General features: G+C 43.3%; 1 protein-coding gene across 2 annotated transcripts; it reads right to left on the bottom strand.

The window, feature by feature from the left end:
• Positions 1-6,313: 6,313 nt before the first annotated feature.
• Positions 6,314-22,159, bottom strand: eogt (EGF domain-specific O-linked N-acetylglucosamine (GlcNAc) transferase). Of its 2 annotated transcripts, XM_080494590.1 has the most exons (16): positions 21,909-22,159; positions 20,784-21,027; positions 19,489-19,589; positions 19,289-19,397; positions 19,002-19,096; positions 18,814-18,918; positions 17,011-17,117; positions 16,315-16,418; positions 15,954-16,046; positions 14,088-14,159; positions 13,219-13,305; positions 8,785-8,853; positions 8,420-8,481; positions 8,163-8,282; positions 7,685-7,787; positions 6,314-7,316 (listed from the first exon to the last, which is right to left on the bottom strand). In XM_080494590.1, the coding sequence occupies exons 2-16, from the start codon at positions 20,976-20,978 to the stop codon at positions 7,170-7,172; spliced, it is 1,569 nt and encodes a 522-aa protein (XP_080350716.1). In that variant the 5' UTR covers positions 20,979-21,027; positions 21,909-22,159; the 3' UTR covers positions 6,314-7,169. The 2 variants fall into 2 exon arrangements, with proteins under 2 accessions (XP_080350716.1, XP_080350717.1); XM_080494591.1 differs by lacking the exon at positions 15,954-16,046.
• Positions 22,160-22,684: the final 525 nt, after the last annotated feature.

Genomic DNA, 22,684 nt, shown 5'->3' with positions numbered 1-22,684 from the left:
CCTCTCACAGGTGTTTGTCATAGGGTGTGAACGAATGTGTGGAGGATGGCTGGGTGACAGGAGGGTCAAACTGGAGAGAGTAATCTCCCCAGGATTAAGAGTGCCGCTCCTGTGTTAATGTGACTGTCAATGAGAATTAAGTCCCCAGACCGATTCCTTCTCTCCGTCTTGCTCTGCCTCTCTCTCTCTCTCTCTCTCTCTCTCTCTCTCTCCCCCCCTCTCTCTCTCTCTCTCTCTGCTGTCACACTAATGACACCACTTTCTGTGGAGTGCCAGTGCCGCGTGCTAAAAACAATGGGGAAATAATTACAGTCTCTCAATACACTACAAATTGCGGAGTCGAGCTGCGGGACAGCGAGATATATAAACGAGAACGGGGGGAGGGGGAGAGGCAGAGGGAGGGAGGGAGGGGTGGAGACAAGGATGACTAACAATTACAACACGATAGGGGTTGGGTCTCATTACTGCGCCCATTAACATGCACCAAGTAATTTTCCCTCTCAGTTTGTGTGTGTGTGCGTGGGGAGGAGAGAGAGAGAGAGAGAGAGAGAGAGAGAGAGAGAGAGAGAGAGAGAGAGAGAGAGAGAGAGAGAGAGAGAGAGAGAGTGAGAGAGAGAGACACAGAGAGAGAGAGAGAGGGAGAGAGAGAGAGAGAGAGCATGCCGACTGTGCGCGCCCAATGGAGTGTGACCATTAGGTTCCGCAACACACCTCCCTGCAATCTGCCCGGAGAACCCAGCAGCACTTCATCTCTCCCCCATACGTCTGCGCTCTGCGCGCTCTGACTGTATTCCCAGCCGATCCCGATCCAAGCACTGCGCGTAAAAACGAGCCTGGTCAGCGGATCAGCCTTGCGAATCACTCAATAGGTGCTAAGCGGCGTCGAGCTCCCATCGCGCTTATTTAACCTCACAGTGATGAAACACTGCATCAATCTCACCTCGGTCTTCCACGGTCTCTCCTATACTGCACGCGCTCCGAGCCCAGGCGTTTTAAAGTGGATCCTCGTGCAGTGCATTTTTACGCACAGAAAAGGGAGACGAGTTACTTGGAGATGGGCAAGGTTTTCTCCTGACATCCCGTAAGGGTTCCTCGGCAAATGTGTTCACTGCGCTCTGAGCCAAGAACATCAAAGTTGCTTTCAGTTCGCCCGTCATTTAGTGAGTCAGTCAGCCAGTCACCACCCCTTCCCTCCCAGCTGCCCATGGAGAAATGTTCTACATTCCTACAAAGTCCCTCTCTGACCCCTGCTTCATGTCATTGAGTCTATTGACCGTGCGCCATGGAAATATAGTGGAAATTGAGTAAATGAACAATAATCAGATCTGTAGGGGAAAAAGTATCACCTTACCCAAATCTATAACCTCGATGACATGGTCACAGGGGAACTGTAAAGGATCCAGGTGACATGGTAGCGCGCTTTGCCACTTTTTGCTCCAACTCCGCAAATTTTGTTTTCCTCATTAATCGGGGCAATCCGCTGTGAACCTCCTGTCCCAGGTTCCGAAGCCCGCGAAAAAAAGAAGAAGAAGAAGAAGAAACACTAAAAGCAGGACTGAGGAGGGCTACAGCCAAGCTGAGGAGCCCGCTCTCCAAAACCAACTGGGAATAATGTGTTCGCGCAACGGCGGCGAGGTCCGGTGTGCCAAAATCTCACCGAGTCCCATCTTAAAACCGGACTAAGAAGAAACTCATCAGAAGTGCGTAATTCCCTCAAAGCGACACCGGGCTGGTGCGTACGGCGAACACTCCACACAAGTTCATCCCCCTTTGCGCGAGTCTGTCACACAAAGGCGTTATAGTCGCCGGAGAGATGCTGATAAGAGTGAAGGTATAGTGATGCAGGAGTGATAGTTGCTCTCCAGTCGCTCCTCCCGAGCAAGGATCGATTGGACATGAGAAATGCGATGCGAGCCCGTCTTCCCCATTCAGAACACGTGCACCAACGCCCGCCCAGTTCACCAGCTCCCTCTTACACCCACTTCTCTCTCACTGATGTCATGTAGTTTACAAGTAGCCTGGACTTTGCCGACATAGGGTCAATGAGAGATGGGATGCGTGACCGTTTTTTTTCTGGACTGGTCACAGTTTATCATGCAAGTTGTGCTATTCAGAGTCTCAAAACGTGACAAATGCATTCTCGGGATGACAATTAATCGAATCCACACTGTTGCAAACTGGAAAGCGGCACGTATGCGTATTTAGCGAAGCACTGTAGCAATACACCTCATGATAATTAATGTTTTCCAAGCTGAGAAGTAGACGCTTGAAAATGTGGCTCTGTATTGATTTGAATTTGCTTAATCGTAATCTCAAGCATGGGGCCACATCTGACATCTCTATTATCAAAACTTCATTATGTCTCTTTCCTCGTGGGTGAGGGGGAAGAGGGTATGACCACTGTTATTGCTCCTCTTTCAGTGACTGACAGGCGCACCACTGCGCACAAGCCCACCATGACCCCTCCTCTTCAAATAATAGCCACTCTCTCTTCCACATTCATGTTACCGGTGCTGTGCGGACATCAATACTCAGCTTGTGTGATCGGCTTTACGCGTAAACGATGTAAATCTACTCCCCAAACCACCTCTACCTTCACCCCACCGAGATGTTAAACAGAATTTAATCACCGCAGCCTCTCCGTTACGCACCAGGAGACAGCCTATCAATTATTCCATCCCTAGAATATTCTAGTGTGTTGATGGCGATTGATTGCTTTGCGCTGTATTTGCAGTCGTTACGACTTAGGGGAAGTCGATGTCTGCTAACGACCCAAGGTGAGGGCTATCAGATACATTCATACGTCTCCCTTCTTTTCTTCACGATGGGCCCTGTGTCAGTGACAGGTTTTATTTATTTATTTATCTATCTATCTATCTATCTATCTATCTATCTATCTATCTATCTATCTATCTATCTATCTATCTATCTATCTATCTATCTATCTATCTATCTATCTATCTATCTATCTATCTATCTATCTATCTATCTATATTTTCAGGAAAAATAATTCGAACTTGCCTAAGCAAAAATAGCAGGACCCGTGCAATGTAATGGAATTCGGGGTTAGCGAGGAGCAATTTCGAACATCCCTGTCTGGCACTGCCCTCAACACCCGTGGATCATTTCTACCACCTGTGCGAAAAGTAAGAAAGTGCAGCATGTTGTTTTCAACCGATTAATCTTTGCTTGAATCTATTACAAATCGATCTGTCTGGCTTTGAACTGAGAACAGATTAGACATTGATGCAGGTTTGCCAGGAGAGAGGCACACGCGGCGCTCTGGTTGAGAGCTCCAGATAAAAAAAACATTAAAGAGAAGTAAAATATCCAAGTTTCAGCACCGCGGACAGCGCCAGACACGCGCCAGTCGGTTGGACAGCTGCAGTCTGTCATGTCACTGGGCTGACTCTGTTTGTACTCTGCTGTCAGGCAACTAAGTTAGAAATATATATATATATAAACAAAAGTAGTTTTATTATGTAAACACTAAGTGAAGGGAGAGAAAAAAAACACCACAAAGTTGATAAAACATAATATATCCTGTTTGCAACGGGAAGTGGTTGCATCCACAGCAGTGAACCTGCGCGTCCCTGCGGGGATCGGAGGCCTTTTATCTCAAAGCGGGGCGGCTAATGGATGCAACGGCCCGTGGCACTTATCGCAACTATCCTTCGTCAGAAGAGCCAGATAGTATCAGAGGAAACCGCATCATGCGACATAACCACGTCCGTGGACCCCGTTGAATGGTGTGAAATCTAATTCACTTCCCGTTGCAATTCGAGGAGTTTTGCTGAGATTTCTTTTTTCTAGGTGTCCCAATATTTCGCTCCTCAGAAGAGATGGTCGACGATCGCAGAAATCCTTGTCCAAAAGGTGCAGGCCTCTATTTAAGTCGCGCAACACTCATCACGGTTACAGGATCCCATCTGAAATTATTCACCCAATAATCATCACCCATGGGAGAAAACGTTAGGGAAATATCTGTTGGTGATTTGAGTAATATTTCTTCCTCTCAGATCGATATTTCTACATTAATCCTCCAGAAAGGCGCTGTTTCTCCTGTGTGGGGACGCCTGAAAAAGTTCCCAATGTAAGATGAGCAGATTGTAATTGATTTGTCTGAGTTCAGCGGTGAGAAATATTTGTCTTCCGAGATAAATTAGTTTATGATAATGATCCGGTGGTAAAACACAGGGGAAACGGGTGTAAAGTCACCCTTGGGCACGAAAGATGGAAATCAAGCCAGTATATATCTGGGAGACTAAGGAAATAATGGTGACAGTCAGAAAACGTTCGCCATCAACACAGCGAAGACATTTTTTGATTGAGAGTTTTCAGACTCCATTGTAAATGTGCAGTGTGAATTAGGGATCAAACGTGACCTCGTGACTTTGCTCGCAGCTTCTATCAGAAGTGATTAAACTCGAGAATCAGGCGCTCTGAAGCCAGTCTTCACTATCAAGGACGACAATTCCACATTAACTCACATAGACCAAGACACCTTGTTAAAGAAATCTGGATGACACACGTCCACGGGACCCCGATCTGATGCCCCAGGCAACAAAAAGCAAAAAGGCCTGTTTGTTAATGAGAGGTGAGAGAAACTTGCTAATTACGCACGAGGACGCACGCTGAGTCCCGGTGACCGGCGAGGCAATCATCTCCACTGTGACAAGGGAGGGTGTGTGGCGTGTTTGTAACTCCACAACGTTTTTCCCTCAAGCTTTGTGCTTTCAGTGGAAGTGCTGGTTTTGGAGATCGTGTGTGTTTCTCGTCTTCTCTTCCACTGAGAGGTTGCATTTTGGATAGAGTCAGCAGCTCAGTTTTGTGCAAAAAAAACAACAACAAAAAAACCGGCTTGGACATCGATTTGCAGCGGGCATGAAGGTTAATGAGAACAGACATCTTGGTTCCTCTGTTTTTGATTCTCCTCCCCACCACCCTCGCATAGATTCTTCATTTCTTTACGAGGTCACTGGCAGTAACCCGAGCTGGGCCATAAATAGTGTTCATTCCAGACAGGCCCGGTGTCTGTCAATACTCAGAAAGTTCAGTCACAACATCCGCCAAAAGAGCACACAGGAGCGCGACTGCTGACACCAGACTTGTGATATTTGAAGCAAACACTTCAGAACAAACGCCGCCGTCTTGTGACCCACTGGGTATATGTTTGTGAATAAATGCGTCTGAGCGCGCACACCTCCTGAATGGGGCTGTCAGGGACGATCACGCAGCGCAAGGTTGAAGGTTTGCGCCTCATGTGTGGTGTTGCACTGCCCCCACGTGGTCACTGTGCGTCACTGTTAACTCAGGTGGTGTTTTTGAGGTCATCCAGATTTATGATGGTGACAGTAAAAACTGAACAAGTGCCCTTTTGCGGAGAGCCCTTTCCCTCCTCAGACCTGAACTCACTAAAATAATGAAAGCCACGGGAAAGAGCTGTCTGGCATCAGCAAGAACTGGCAGGACAGAGGTTTCAGCCCCCTCCCCTCCAAGGTCAGCCATCAAAGGATGATTGATTAAATTAATGACTGAAGTCCGTGATGCCTAATATCACACACAGAATTACATACTTCAGCATTTTCTTTTTAAAGATTCATTTATTTCAAAAAATATTACACAGATCTTGAATGTGAAGTGACCTACAACCTTATGTAAAGCCCTGACTTCAAAAAAAAAAAAAAAGGTCAGGATCAGTCCAACATGGTTACTGGATAAATAAAACATATAAGCTTACAGACAGGCAGAGAAACTGCCCATGTAGTTTCTGACAACTTAACTGTAAGATGTTAATGTAAAATCATCTACGAGGCTGAAGCAAAGGTAACGGGTAATAGCACCAACTTCATAATTTCACAATACTGACACTTCCTTTGTTAAAATGCAAATGACTTTATCATACTCTAAAACACACACACACACACACACACACACACACACACACACACACACACACACACACACACACACACACACACACACACACACACACACACACACACACACACAGGCACAGTATATCACAAAAACACTGGTTTAAATAAAAAGTTGACAAATAAAAAAAATCCTAAAAACCTCAAAAATCCAGTTAAACACTAGAGGTTAAATCTGAAAAAGCTGTTGTCGCAATGTTTGGAGTGTTAATTCCAGTTATTTATATATATATATATATATATATATATATATATATATATATATATATATATATATATATATATATATATATATATATATATATATATATATATATATATATATATATAAATATTATTTCTGGTGTGAGGCTCCAATCAAAAACATAAAACACTGATCTGGTGGGATTGACTAATGTAGTCTTTTTAAAATTTGGAGAATTGTAGGTTTTTTGTTGCGAGCATCACTCAGACTTACTGTAATAAATTATAAACAAGCACTAATCCAAGCACAAAAAGTGGTGTTTTTTCATTTTTTGTATTAATACTTCATTGTAACAACGTGTCTTTAATATAAATCTGCAGCGTTGAAAGCAGTCTGATTTCCTCTTGAATAGTATTATATTTGTAAGTATGAGTATGTCGTAATTTTGGCAAATCTTCCTATTAATCAAGCAAGGCTGATTAAAGACAACAAATAAATAATCGACCAAATACACATTTTCTGGTTGACATGTGTGAATCCAGCATGTTAATACTGCACGTCACAGGAGCTCCAGCGTGCTCACAAAGTCTGGTGTGATTGTCAACAACTCTAAAGAGACTCGCGTCGCCGTGACACTGATCAAATGGGACAAGACGTCGCATGTGAAGGAACGCCGCAACAGCTGCTCATTTGTTAACTTTGTCGGCACGGAATGAAGTAGACGCACTGGAGGTAATGAAGAAACATAGGACACATCTTATTGCACTCCAGATGCTTCGAGTGCACACGCCAAGTCTTTTAACTGATTTGACATTAATAGAGCTGGTGAAAGCTACTCAAACTTCAGCTGTCTGAATGTGCTGCTTCCATTTATCTGGACCATTCAGGGGAGCGGATTGGGAGGCGACAAAAAAAACCCCTCGCCACACCGAGTGTCGCCACTTTTAAAAACATCCTAAATATCCCTCTGCTGATGTGAAAAGGCCTTTCACACTCACATCAAACAGCGGATTGAGATTAAGAGTTCTTCAAATGTGACAAATGCTCCTCTAGAGTTCAACATGAAGCATGTGATGCTGCCACTTCGGATGCTGTGTGACGTAAGTGGAGGCCTCCAGCACGACGCGCATGAACTCCCCCACATCAAAGGAGTAGTTGGTAAACTTGGGATGGTCCCCGAGGGTGGGATGGTGACCCTGAGGAAAGCACAAGAGAAAATGCATACATTAAAAGACATATAAAAGCATACAAATGTGTGTTTGTGTTGTCAGGTCGTCCTTGCTGTTGCAGGTCGATGACACGGAGATCACATAAATAAGAACTGAAATGTGTATGTGTACTCTACTGATCCTGTATAGGCACGTGATTAAACGTGTGTGCGTGTGTGTGTGTGTGTGTGTGTGTGTGTGTGTGTGTGTGTGTGTGTGTGTGTGTGTGTGTGTGTGTGTGTGTGTGTGTGTGTGTGTGTGTGTGTGTGCGTGCGTGCGCGTGCGCTGAGATGAAGAGCGAAACGTTCCCACTGAAGTCCTGGTGAGCGAATGGCTTGTATGGGAGTTTCCCCTACCTTGTCCTGTGGGAGCACTTTGTCCATTTTCTGCCAAGTCACGTATCGAATGCCCCGCAGTCGAGCCAAATCGCGGTAGCAGCTCTCATCCTGACAGTTATATCTGGGAAGGACAGATGCAGACACTTTATCTCATGCACGTCTCTGTCTGCCTCCCTTTCACTCGTTCTCTGTACTGCGATTCTTGCTGAGCGCCACACAAAACCCTCACGCCGCTGCAAACGCACAGGCACACGTGCAATCGCGTCCCGATTAATCCCCGGGACGGCCAGGTGTGATGAATGCCGGCTCAATTAGGCGGTATTTCATCATCTTACACCGAAGTTGGCTGGGGGGGGGGTACTTTTGAGTGCACAGCAGCCAAACCCCCAGAGCTCTCCACGCTCCTCTGCCTCGCCTGACATTCACTCACACTCACACATGCACAAACTTGGACCCCCCCCCCCAAAAAAAAATAAATAAATAAAATGTCACTCACAGCTCAAAGATGACAGCCCAGTCTGGGAGGAAGAGGAGGTGCGTGAGGCCGGCCCCGTGCATTCCTATAAAGATGTCAGAGTTGTGGGTGATCCTCAGCTGCTCCAGGAAGGGAACGTCCCTGACCGACACAGGCGGGGAAGGGAATCACACATTAGTCAACTTTATTATGTAAATGGGAAAACAATGCAAAAAAGTTCACACGGGTACATTCCCAAGCAGCTCTGGCAGCCACGTGGCGAGCGCTCTAGAACTCACTTGAATTTGTAGTCCACCACAGTGACCTCCAGTAAAGGTACAGTCTTGAGGGCATTTACCAGCTGTAACAACAACACACTGTAATCAATGTGTGAGCAAGAACATATGGGCAGCGACAATATTACCCACAAGCCTCTTTTGCAACAAAATAAGATTTTGAATAAGCACTTAACAGAGGCGGGCAGTAAATCAATAGGGGAAGGAGGAGGGCGGAGCAGGGGGAGTGTGAGAGATGGATAAAGTAACAAAGGAAAGAAATCAAAAGGACACACAAAAGGGAGAGAAGGTGTGGAGGTGGAGAGTGACGGCTGGCTGAAAGGCGCCAGAAAGGAGGGGGGGGGGGGTGCTGTTGTGCTCCGGCTCACCTCCACTTGGTTGAGAATCCTTCTGTATTCTGTGCTGCGTGCCAGCAGGGTGACACGAACACGCCCCTCCTGAAAACAGCAATGCGCCCAATAATCAATCAGCCAAGGACGGGAAAGATAGGCGGCCTGGAAAACACAGCCCTCATCTAAAATAACTTAACGCTTTCTGCATCAGGTGTCTCTTTTATACAGCAGTGGACGGGAGAAAACCAATAAAGTCACAATACAAGCCTTTTGCTCAGGTGGAAACAAGGAGTTTTTGGGTTTTTTTTTTCTGATGCACTCTCAGCTTATACAGTCAGTGCAGAGAGGTTTTCTTTTTTGTAGTCTTCTGCTGCCACCTTGTGGTCAGGAAGAGTGAGCAAACCTTTGGGGAACGTCAACATTTTTTTAAAATAAGGCTGAAAACAAAATGGGTTTTTGTTTATGCACAAAAAGCAAAACATAGTAGAACAAACAGTGAGTGTGAGTTAATTCAACACATAACGTCTTCTCCACTACATTAAAAAAAATCGAGTATTCTAAGCAATACAATGGTGAGCAGGGCCAGATTTAAGCAAATTATGATGATGAGAGCTTAGAGAAGAGAGATGCTGGAGTAACGCACAATGGAGGAAGAGGAGCAAGAGTGAGTTTGTGGCTCATGCCATTAATCTGGGGATGAAAGGAGGAGCTGGGTCAGGGCCGAGAAGACCCCTCTTTCAATCGGCTATTGCCAACAGCTTCGTCTGTGTCTCGTTGAGAAGCTTCTTAGCATATTTTTCACGAGGTGTATGAATACAGAATGAGTTCCTCTATGTGAAGGAAGAAGTTCTCGGGTTACGCTGGTCACACAGATACAGTCAGTCACTGTCAGGCACCACAAAGTACCTAAGAGGAGTTGTGGAGATAAAAAGCAATGAGGGAGTGAGCATATCTATACATATAGTGTACATGTGCATGCAGTACTCAAGTATGTCACCTTTCAGACACTAGAATAAAGATGAGCAAGACCTTATTCATTCACAAACAGGACATGACAACCAGAAAACTTTGAAGAAGAAGTTTGGATGAATTAATTAACTGTTTTTCTTCAAGAAGCTCGTTGAGAACTGCTGAGAGAAATACTCAAGTGGCAATCATCAGCTCTAAAATAAATTATTGGCACACATGTTTTGACATTAATGCTATTAATACATGTAGCATTTAATCTGGAAATTTAATCTGGAGATGTTTCTATGTAGCATTCAAGAATGTCTCAAATCAAATCGGCAAAAAATAGTGGCCAGAAATCCTAAATACACACTTTCTTTACGTAAAGGTAGAGCTTACTCAAAAGAAATTAAAGCCAGTGTATCAAGAATAGAAAATGAATCATACACAAAAAAAAATACAAGAAAAAAAAAAAAAAAAGAAAATGCAATATTTGAGAGGAAGTTACAAAGCGGCAGTTATAAATTCCAGAGAATTTAGGGGAGAAAAGATTGAGTTCCCTGACCGGGAATCGAACCCGGGCCGCGGCGGTGAGAGCGCCGAATCCTAACCACTAGACCACCAGGGAGCTGAGAGCAGCTGGCTGGTCCCGTCATGTGACCTCAGCTGCCACATGGTGGGACTGACATATGATATCAAGTTGAAATGTGCATCGAAGTAGATTTCTGCGAACTGGTTTCTGCTGCAGCAACATGATCTGAGAAAAACACGTGAAGAGATCCAGACGCCCCGTCACAGAAAGAGCTCGCAGCCTTCAGTTGTTTGTAGTTCTCACCCTGTCAGTTGCTCCCTGAACACTTGCTCTTTTTGTTTGTTACTTATCATAAGTGTCTGGTTGACTGTGAGTGAGTGAGAGAGTGAGGGATCACCTGTTCAATTCAATGTGTTTCAGTCATCTTAATGAAACACTGTTTGTTTTTTTTCATCATCAAAATTACATCTTGGTAATTCGTGAAACGTTCACATCACGATTGCATTTTCAAAAAGCGCCGGTAAAGTAATGATTGCCAAAAGCCAAACGATTGGAAATCAAGAGTGTTGTGAAAAGTAAGTATTTGTCTGCCACTGAAACTGAGCGAGGTATTGATGTGCGCTCTAATCCCCGACGTGATTAACTCGTTCTGCGCTTCTCCTCATGAGATCCACTTTCATCACAGCAGTTGATGGGGGGGGTTCAATTCAACTTGAAGAAACTTGTTCAAAACTTTTGTACTGATGAACCCTCCCTGCTCAGTTGAAACTTGATGCCTTTCCTGACGCAATCGTCAGGACTTATGGGCAGCAGGTTTCAAACTCAGACGAAAGCACAGCTCAATACATGAAAATGCAGCTGATGTTCACAAAATGGTTGAAGATACCAGGACCATCTTTTCACAAGACACATAAGCCACTTCAGTGTGAAAAAAAATTGAATTTCTGTACATGTTCTATGAATAAACACTCACTCCAGAACGTTTTTTTCACCTCTGTAATTTCCCCCCTTCTCAGAGCAAGTGTTTTCCATTCATAACAACACAGTGGCAATCAGCTTGCAGACACTTCACTCCTGAGATGAGTTATACACCAGAGCAAACACTTCTCAACCTTGATTTGTTTGTCAAAGTCCTGTTATCAGTCTGTGCCAGTTGCTCCTTTCACCCCCGATATTTGGCTGCATGCATTAAAGGACAACTTGCACGCACAGTTTCAGCCAATTTGTTGTTTAGCATTCTGAGCTTAAAGCACTGTGTTCAAATCCTCCACTGCAGGAAACTATTACCATCTGGGACGACACTGAACGTTTGTAAAATGAGACGAATGATGATGTCTGGCCTTGTGTATGGGGGTCCGATATAAACATAATGCACGGATCGGAAAGTTCCGATCTAACGTGCAAAGATTTCTGATCCATGAAGCCTCGGCTTTACTGTTGCTGAAATGACTCCACAAGAGTTTCCCTGCCGCTGCGCTGCTCGCTGGCTGCAAAATGTGGCATGGATTTTCTGAACGGAGGCGGGTCTCAATGAGACGTGTAGTAATGAGTCAGGAAATCCATTCCACAGTTTGCAGCCAGCCACCAGGCTAGTGTGATAGCACTGTGTTATCCAACTCTTCATGACAACATGTCACTGTTTGGACGTATTTTACACTCAAAACACCACAAAGCATCGACGTGGATGTTTGTGAAGCCGTTACTGTTTTAAAACGCCGGCTCGTCAAGGAGAACATTTATGACATCAAAACAATGAAACAATTGGTCCTACGCTGTAGCGGACGATTCACATCTCCGCGAAGCTACATCCTACTCCACGCTAAACTCCCTGAAAATAGTCCCAATTGTTTGTGCTGCACTAGAGCCAGAAAAAGTGCTGCATTGCTGAATAATTTCCCCAGGAATTAATTAAGTGATTCTGAGGTTTTAATAACAAGTTTATCATGAGATGACGACGTCACGTAGACTGCCACATTGTCCAAAGTGAACAAACATAGTTCGCACTGTTTTCTTTTCTGACCTTCTACTAACTAAACTCAAGTTGCATTTTGATACAATACATGCAAACATTCTTACATTTTATACTTGCCTGTAGAGAGAAGTTTATTTTAGCCTCATATAAAATCAACAGTAATGATAATAATACTATTAAAGCAAACAGAGCTCTGGTGTCAGAATAATATCGCTATTGGCAGATTTACAAATTCGTGTATCGGGATCGGATTAAAAAATGAAAAAACGTGGATCGGTGCATCCCAACCTTGTAGTTTTTTTTTTTTTTTTTTTTTTTTTATTTTATTACTTTGTAAAGCACTGTGAATTACCCTGTGTTTAAATGATGCGCCATAAATAAATGTGCCTTACCTTGTAAGTTCATAGGCTTGAGGCAAACTTGTGGCTCTCAGAAGTGTAATTGTGTTTTTGGACTGGCGATGTGCAGGCTGTACAACATGGCTGGCATTTTTTGTTTGTTTTTTTACAACAGCCGACCTATTGTGGCCGCACTTGGGAGCAATACAGCTGTTTTCCTCTTGTGCTGTTAAGAGTTGTTCACAAAATTCTTCTTACGAAGAGTAAACAGGCTGCACAATATTAAACATTAAAGGTTAGAGTAGGTGTTGGCTTGTATGCCCAATGCTTTTTGTATCCAAAAATACAGCTCAAATATGTACTCTCAACGCAGACTCTTGTTAGTTTACTTCTTATTTCTAAAGCAAATGATGACTTCATGCATACAAGAGCAGAGCTATTAAGAAAATGGCATAGTCTCACTGTTTACGTTGGTGGTGGCGGTAAAGCAAGAGCGATAATATTTTGACCTTGAATGTGTTAACGAACAGCAGGAAAACAGTTTGACAAAGAGAAAAGAGTGTGACACGAACAGTATCCAGAGAAAAGAATAATTGTGCGTCACTACCAAAGGTGATCAATGAAAAATAAACAATATTATCATAAGTAACTGTTTTGTTCAGGAAAGACATCCTCCCTACCTTCGGCCCCTCTTGCAGGATGTTGAGCCGATGCAGGACGTGCTGAGAAAACACCCGAAACATCCCTTCACTGGAGCAGTCTGAGATCTGCCATCGACACAACACATGGAGACGTAAAGGGCCCATTTCATTATTTCAATCACACGTAGATTTAGTGTCATTAAAACAATACAAAACATCAGGCACCCACGCACGCACACACACACGTACACTCGCACAGTGATTTCAAATAAATTGAAGGCTAATTGAATCTGGCCGCACTTCTGTGCGACTGCGTTGAGCTGTGATGAAAAACATAAAAATATGTTACCCGGTGGGATTCTGACAACTGTAAACACATTTTCTAATCTCCCTGGTATGAATACTATATGAGTCTATGCATTTCTCAAGTCAGACAATCTCACACATACACTCCTGCGCTGCAGCTGGAAATGTGAGCGCATGAATATAAACATGATGTGTGCAGCAGGGGCAATCAAAAGCACCGGCTTCGGGCTGACCTATCAATATTTCACATCTCAAGGCTAGGAGCACGGGACAACACGTGTTTACATGGGATCGTCTTTACTGTAATCTCCTTGGAATTATCATTTAAATAATGGAAGCACTTGCTGAGCTTTTGAATACATCACATAAATATTGGGCTCAAACTGCATGTTCACGACTGGACCGGATTTCATTGTACTTGTGGTGAGGAAAGAACATTGAATAATAATAAAAACAAAAACACAAAATGGAATATAAAAAAAACAAAAAACTTAAATGAATATGGTGTGGAGTGCCAAGAGCAAACATATACATCAGGAACGCTATTACAATGACCACACACACACACACACACACACACACACAGACGAGAGATAACTTACGAGCGGCGTGTTGTAAAAGAGGCCATATCTCATTCTCGGGAGAAGAGAGAAGAAGGCGTCTTTGAAACACACCTATAGATGAGATGAATATGTCAACGTGAGCATATATCACTTTAAGGAGACGTACTTTCAAGTAATGTCTGCAGAAGGTTTCGAAGTTCTTCTTCCATTTAGGATATGTGGGTATATTGTTATAGTTAGTTTTCCAGTTGTATTGAAAAAAACAGCTACTGGTTTTCTTTAACACAATGGTAAAAGCTTCAGAAATGCTGTTACAAACAAAACTGAATTCAAAAGGCTCTTGAAAGAACCGAGGCCTGTTATAAAATCTAATACTGTTGTCAAAAATATCATTATAATAATGACAGATATGCAAAGGGGTGTGTGTGCAATGAGGAAACAAAAAATCCCACAGAGCTGCTTCAGGCTGATCTGGAACAAGCAAAAAGGAAGTTTTATCCTGGAGAAGATTAGGCACAAACCAAAGGAAAATGGCACCACTACTGAGACAAAAGCTGGAACTGGTTTAGCGAGGTTTTTTCTGTATGATGTTCCATTAACGTGTGTAACCACATTATAGCTTTTCAAAAAAGAATGATCCTATACATCAGGGGTGTCAAACATAACATAATATTTCAAAGAAAATATATTTAAAAAATGTTTTTTTAACAAATTTGTGTAACACAACAACGAGACCTGAGCAGTGATGCTGTGATGAAAGCTAGAAAATAATCATTGGAGCTTATTTTATTAATCCCATGTGACACATTTTGCTCTAAAATGACTTTGTCACAGTTTCAGAGGCAGTAAAGCAGCAGCCACACCTTGATCAAACCTCCACCATGTCTTGCTGTCGTGCAGGGGTGTTTTATTTTAAGTTCAGGGACCATATACCAGTAAAATAGTGGCATAAAACCCTTTCAACTTAAACTTCAAACTTTTTCTTTCTTGTGTTTTTCTCAGATCACGTTGCCACTGCTGCAGAAACGAGTGGGCAGGAATCTATTTCAATGCACATTTAAAGTTGATAGCAGATATCAGTGTAAGGACTGAACCCTTGGTGGTGGAGCATAGGGCCCCTCACAGCTCCCTGGTGGTCTAGTGGTTAGGATTCGGCGCTCTCACCGCCGCGGCCCGGGTTCGATTCCCGGTCAGGGAACTAAAACTTTTGTGCTAAATTCTCTGGAAATAATTAGTGACATTTTTGTAGCTTCCTCTTAAAAACATTTTCCATTCATTTTCTGGTACTTATTGTTTTTTGTATGATTCCATTGCCATGCTTGATACACTGAATAGGGTTAGGGTTTTTTGGGTTTTTTTTCTACTTTCAATACCAGTGTGTTCCAGAGTTCTTTCATTACTCAAAGTTGAGAGCTGACTGTGAGGAAATGAAGACCAGCGTATCAAGTATGGAGAATAAATCATACACAAACAAATAATACCAGAAAAGAAATGAAAACTTTTTGAGAGGAAATAATTCCCAGAGAATTTAGAACAGAAAAATATTAAGTTCCCTGACCGGGAATCGAACCCGGGCCGCGGCGGTGAGAGCGCCGAATCCTAACCACTAGACCACCAGGGAGCTGTGAGGGGTCTGGTGCTCGACACCCCAGGGCAGACTAGTTTCTTCAGCGGGAACGTTTTCTGAGAAAAACACAACAAAGAAAAAGTTTGAAGTTTCAATTGAAAGGGCATTTTGCCACTAGGCCACTATTTTACTATGTGGTATGTGGTCCCTGAACTAAAACTGTTTGACACCCCTGCTCTACAGCAAGACATGGTGGAGGTTTTGATCAAGGTGTGGCTCGGGTTTGAAAACAGAGAAGAAGTGTACAAGAACCAACCAAACACGCGATAAAAACCTACTCTGTTGGTGTCATATGTTTTTAGGTGGACGATATCGTGCTCTGTGAAGGCCCTCCATGTCTCAGTGAACAGATCCCCATAACTATAAAAACTCTAGAAAAAGACACAAAGAAAACAAATGAATGTTGATTCACAAATGAAAGAAGAGCAGTATGGAAATCAGAGCCAAATCTAGAATCACAATCGCAACGTTGTGCCATTTTAAAAGCGACATTACTGCTGTGTTTGTTCGCCGTCCTTACTTCTACTGCCACCATCTTTACCACAAATTGAAAAGTCACGTTTCAAAAGTGTGCTGATCGACTGCCAAACATTGAGTTATTTAAATAGAAATTAAACTGCAGGGATCAGGTACACCTACCGTGTCCCACATGACGATGTTTATATCCGAGCTGAAAGAGTTGTTGATGTGCTGGGAGATGTAGAGGTTGACGAAGTCACAGAAATGATGGTACATATTCACCCCTGTGAGGAAGAAACCCAGTATTACAAAAGATGGATATAAGGATGGAATAACTGGTTCTGGCTAAGCGCTAAACAGACAACAGTTATCGGCGTGCTTTCTGTCACATGACACAGCTGCTGGTGCAAAAACTGAGTTTGACACTTTTCAACAAGTTGTTTTGACTCATGTGTCAACCTGATGCAGCTCATTACCTCAAATTAGAAGCGCGGTAAGAAAACAGAGAGGATGTTTGCTTGTGAGGGTTCTACCTATCGCACATCTACTTTCTTCCGTCTTCCTGATGCATTGTAGCGTAGAGTGCTTTACGCATACTAACCCTAACCCTAAGCCAAAACCAGCCCACAAGAGGTTCCAATCCGGCCCAACAAGCCACCGAGCAAACTGGAAAAATAGCAAAGTAGCGAACACAAGACTGAGCTCTGAGCTGCGATATGGGTGGCAGCATTCGCCTCACAGAGTTTGTAAAAACACCCATAATGCAACAGCCATCATGACAGTGTAGTAATATATAATTCAAATAATTAAATTTTTAAGTCAAAAAAACCACAACAAACAAGGGCTTCAAATAATGTCAAATAAACTGTTCCTTACCAGCATCAAGTTTCATAAAGACTGTTGGCTTTTCGATTACGATATCACAATGTCCACCCTCGATGGGATCAAAGTCCAGCTCCGTGAATGTCTGCAGCTCAGCATACCTGTAACCACAACACAGAACTGCAAACATGACTATAGAAACCCATAAGGTTTGTCAAACCAGGCAGAAAACAGGCTAAATAATCTTTTCGAGTCAAACATAAAAGGCAGACTTTTCACTAATGCTGCAGAAAACCCAGATTGAGAGGACAGATGAAGACACTGAGACATCGACAGGAAGAAGTAACATTGGTTCTCTTATTTTGTGCAGTTTCTGTATCATATTTCGTGCAAAAAAAAAAAGAAGAAATTCTCACTATGAGACAGGATTTGTAACCGCTACACTGACCACATGGTTAGTTCCCTGGAAAGAAATCAATCCGCTCATCCACACCTTGTGGTTCCTACATTTTTGATTCGGAACAGCAGGCAGCCAGACATATTTGTAGCTCCAGCCCGGATTCGATTCCCGGTTCAGGGAATGCATTGATTTAGGGAAGAGCTCACATCGATGTCGATTTTAAACCATGTTGAAATCAACTTGCAATCAGCCTTGAGGGCTTTGTTTTCGGAGGAATTGAATTAAAAATGTCCAACAAACACAATGTAGGACGACCATAGATTCCTCCACCTCTGAGCGAACTCAAGAATTCTCCGTCACTGAAAGTGTTCCATTTTTAAAGCAGAAGTAACCCAAGGCTTTTTGCGCTCCACTTCTACTTCCAGGGACAAAAACAAGGAATTAAGACGATATATTCGGCCATACACATGTGGGTCCTTTGTGCTTATTTTCAGTTTTTGAACGCATCAGGAGCTCCTCGATGATCCCGGTGGTCCCGAGTTGGCACGCTCGCTGCCATGGCCCAGGAGCAATGGTTTCCACTTTAACTGCGACACAAGGTTTCTCAGTTTGAGGAACTTAAATTTTACATCGCTCAATAAGTACTATTGAAGTGATTCCTATAGATTCGAAGCCCTCTTGATTTTAAGGAGTGTAAGTTTTAAAAATAAGTGAGTAAGCATTTTAACTACAAATTTTAAGCACCTATTAAAAGAATATCATTTATTGAAATCTTTCATACTATTGAAAAGCATCTGCAGTAAACACAAAGGTAAGCTCACGAAGTTAAGCAGCAGGAGAAATAATGGCAGAGGGTCCGTCTAAAGAGAAATATGAATCGGCGAAAAAGAGAAAAAGAATATACCAAGAGAGTTAACTCGATCACGGCATCATTGAAGCGATGGACACAGTTAGAGCTGCATTCTTTGGTGGAAAACTGGTCAATGAAAGATTGAATCTGCAAGCCGAAGGCGCACCAGACCACCAAACACCCCGAGACAGAGTGTGAACCCAAAGAGTTTATCCTCAGAGAAAAAGAACTCATCGTTACTAAATACAACAAAGAAAGTGTCGTTTTCATATTCTGGGTGTTATGAGGCTTCTGCTTGTATGCATTTGTTGTTCCTTCCAGCTCATGGGTTTTTTTTTGTTTTGTTTTGTTTTATTCCAGGACAATAAGCACCCAATAATATTCACCTCATGTCAGGTAAAACAGAATCTCATGTCGCCTCAATAAAAATGTCCAAACTCTTCAATGTTAATGTCCCACAGTCTAAACACTGTGTAGAACCCGTCTGGTGGTTTGGATTTTGTCGCTCCCAGCCATTCGGTTTCATGCTCGTGAATAAATTTACCAGACAACACACGCGACGGAGCCGCATCTAAAGTTCAGAGCTGGAACGTGTCTCCGGTCTCACCACGACTGCAAGGGGCTCTTGTGGTCTCCCTCAGCGGCGAGCGCTCGCCTGTTCAGCCTGCAGTGTCCACCGATCTCACCCGTCTGAATGAAGTCCTCTTTGTACCTGTGACGTGAACACAAGGCCTTCTCATCTTTCTTTTCTTTTCTTTTTTTTTTTAAGTACGCGACACCGTCAATTGCTCAGACCTCTCATGGCTCCTGCGTGGTTTCCGCAAGTCCAGGTAAAGATTTGTTGCCTTACAGAATCTCGTGTGGCTGCTGCACCTTAACGAAGAGTGCCCCTGGAGGAACAGACACGGTAAACGTTTAAGGACCTTAAAGAGTGTGAGAGTTGCTCGTTCCTCCAAACTTCTTTTGAACATCAAATTATTTCCCGTCCATTGTCTCCAAACTCCGACGGGTCTATTTCCACCGGCTGTATTTTCCTGTTGACTCAGCCGGCCCGTGGGAACTGAGGAAATGAGCGGCCGTACCAACTTGCTGGCCTTGCAGAGCGTTTTCAGCTCGGAGAGCCGCTGCTGGACGTAGCCGAAATCAGCCTGCTTCCAGAAGAGCTCCTGCGCGGCGGTCAATGAACGGGCCCTGACAACGACAGAGAGTCGGCTTAGCAACGCGATGAACTTTTGACGTGATCCACATTTCAATGAACTCGGCATCAAAACACAAGTCGCACCATGAAGAGTCGGCCCTCGTGCAGACAGGGTAACTGAAGCGTTTCTCTGGATCGCAGTTTTTCTCATAACCCCAGCAGGCTGATAAATCCTTCAGCGCCCCCTGTTGTAACAATATTAGAGTGTTAATAGACACACTTGAGAGGTACGGAAGAAAAAGCCAATCCTCCAATTTAAAAACACAGTTTTTAGCAATATTGTTCTGACTTTTAATTGCCGTAGCAACCGTGAAGCAAATTCACACACACTGGATCAGAATGCTTTTGAACTGTGGAATAGGAACCGCTTTATTAACAATGTCAAATTGGTCAATGTGTACATTACCTGTCGCTACAGGGCAGCCGGAACCATTAAAGCACTTCTCTATGCAACAGTCATTCAAAACGGCTCCCGAGAGAATTCTCCATCATTAATGTGGGCCGCATGGTGGTGTCATGGTGCCCGGTTTGAGTTCATCAGGGGGTCGTTCTGTGTGAATTTCGCATGTTTTTTTTTCTCTATGCATGCAAAGTTACCTGGTCACTCATTTATCACATCGGTGTGAATGTGAGAGGGTTGTTCAGGGTGTACTCTGAATTCACACACACGTAGTGCTATTGTATTTATTACATAGGCTTATTCTATTACTTCTGTGTGTTCTATTGAGAGCGGAGCAATACTGCAAACAACGTTCTAGAAGAAATTACTTGGAACAATTTGCACCACTCTCCATGTTTTATGTAAAGAAATTCATATTCATTTTAAAGGAACAAGCATGTGGATAATTCTATGCATATTTGTATTTGTGTGTCTCCGTTTAGATTTTTACGCCCATAGGTGATTGTGTGGATAAACAAATGTGTGCATGTTCATCATAATTCATTTATGCCGACACCAATTTGTTTATGTTTATTTGCATGTGTGCTTATACCAGTTTAGCCATGTGTATACATCAATGTTTCATCTTACTTACTTAATTTTTACCCCGCCTTATTGATATTTTAACTTCAATTTATTCTGTGTTTTGTTCTGTGTGGAGCAGTGCTACAGAGAATTCCCCTCTGGGATTAATACAGTATTTCATTTCTTTTCTGCGGTGAACTTGAATCAGCCCTTAATTGGATGAAGCAGCATAAAGGATCGATACGCGTGTGGTTATTGTTCCCCCTGTGCAACACGCAATAGATTGAACAAGTTCCAAGCAGTTTACAGTCAAATATCTAAGAGTCAATTATCAAAAGAATGTAAGGGTTCAACATGCTCCTATGACAGATTACTTAAACGCTGTTGCTCATACTGGCAAAAGTCAGCATCTTACTTTAAAAGGGCATTGGGGGTCCAGGCGGCATTGCTTAGCGACCTTCTTGTTGTTGTAGAGGAAGTAGGGTATGTGCTCCGGCGGCAGGGAGAACTTGGTGTAGTCAAGCGGCGGCGTTGGTGGTTTGTGGCTCCTCTCAGCCGCAGCGACCGCGACGGAAGATAAAACTACGCCAAGCGCTACCAAGAGCAGCATAGTCAGTATTACACCGGCATGTGGAACAGTGGTTTCTCTTCGCAGCACCCTGTGAGAAGAACACAAGAGAGGACTCTGTCATTTGGGCTGAATGCCTGACGGCCACAGTTTACAAGCATGAGGGCACAAAGTGCGGGGGTGTGGGAAATGAAGCTCCTGGCGGATCTGAGCTCCACATTAAAGCGCAGGTCCTGTTGCAGGAAATATCGCCGCCGACCTTTTTTCCGCCTGTTGTCTGAACAGTCATGGCTGAGAATGCAGGGCCACAGGGGAAGTGCTGGCTGGCAATATGGTGCACTACGCAGAGCTAGTATGTACGGCAAAAAGACATTTGTTTTTCCATGATTCAAGCAATTCTGTTTGAAATGACATGCATGTGTCTGATGACTGCATATTCTTGGATGAAGCAACAATTTCACTGTCATGAAAGTCAAAGTTTTCCTGGTTTAACCATAATCAAAATGAAGATCAATAGAAAGTAAGCCCTGGGTAAACTTTATGGGCGTTGAATAACTATGAATTATGAGTGAAATAATGTTTAATGTGGCTAAAACAAATGATGTGAATTAGTTGTAAATAAGCTGGATTGAACCTGCTGAGACACTTGTTGAGTACAAGCTTAATGTTGGATGTCTGGATAGTTCAATGATGCCTTTTCATGAATAATCATTAATAACAATATAATAATAATCATCACAACAAGCTGTAATGTTTCTGTAATCCACGTCGAACGCTTATTTCTGTGTATAAACGCCGAATTTGTGGACCTTTCTGAAAAAAATGATAACTTCGTGATTAACTCCGAAGTGTTTTCCCCAACTCTTCTTAGCTAGCTACGCCTCAATTAGCTCGTTAATTTCTGTCATACTTACACGTTTAATCTGCGACGGACGTGTGAGAAAAACACGGAGATAGTAACGCCTTACTTACCCTTTTCTCCGTCAGCGGGTAAGAGAGGAAACGGTCCCGCACCGGAGGCTAACCGGAGTGTGAAATGTGTCCATGTTGCGGCTAAAAGTCCCGCTTTAGTTTCTCCGAGAAGCCAGACCTGCACAGGAAACGTGTTTATATCACTTCCATCTCGACCCAGAACATCCCTACAAGGGAGAGATTTAGCCTGGGGGGTGGGGGCGTGTGGAGGAAGCTGCAGGCTGCCAGGACCAGAGGAGGGACACAGTTTACCTGGTGCTCAGCCTGCTCTCTCCACACTGATGATGATGCCGGCGGTCGCCATAACACCGGAAACCTCACACCGGCCTGCAGTAGCCAGCAGCGACCACCAGGTGAAGCTGCACGCCACCTTTTGATCAGAGAACGTCTGACTTATCGTCGATTCTATGGCGTGCTTGGAGAGTTGCTTTACCTCGATATGCGTATGCAGATTCAATTCAATTTAATTTTGTGTAGCGTCATTATACAAGCCTACTGGAAGTCATATTGGACAGTTGTCAACTGTCATTGAAAAAAATAATAAAAGGTGCGACTCACATCCACATTGACATGCCCAAAATAACCTATGAAATATATTAACACGCATCAACAATCCAATAATTGACACCAACACACATGACCATCAGAATTTTTTTTTTAATAAAAGGTCCAGACTACAAGACATCCAGTCCTCAGCACCATCATATACAACACAATGCTGAATAGAAACAAGAGTCAAATTCAAAAATTCAACTTTAAGACTACCTTTGTAATGT

The sequence above is a fragment of the Blennius ocellaris genome, assembly GCF_963422515.1.
Source record: "Blennius ocellaris genome assembly, chromosome: 4".
NCBI lineage: Eukaryota > Metazoa > Chordata > Actinopteri > Blenniiformes > Blenniidae > Blennius > Blennius ocellaris.
This window is presented reverse-complemented; position numbering and strand designations above follow the sequence as displayed.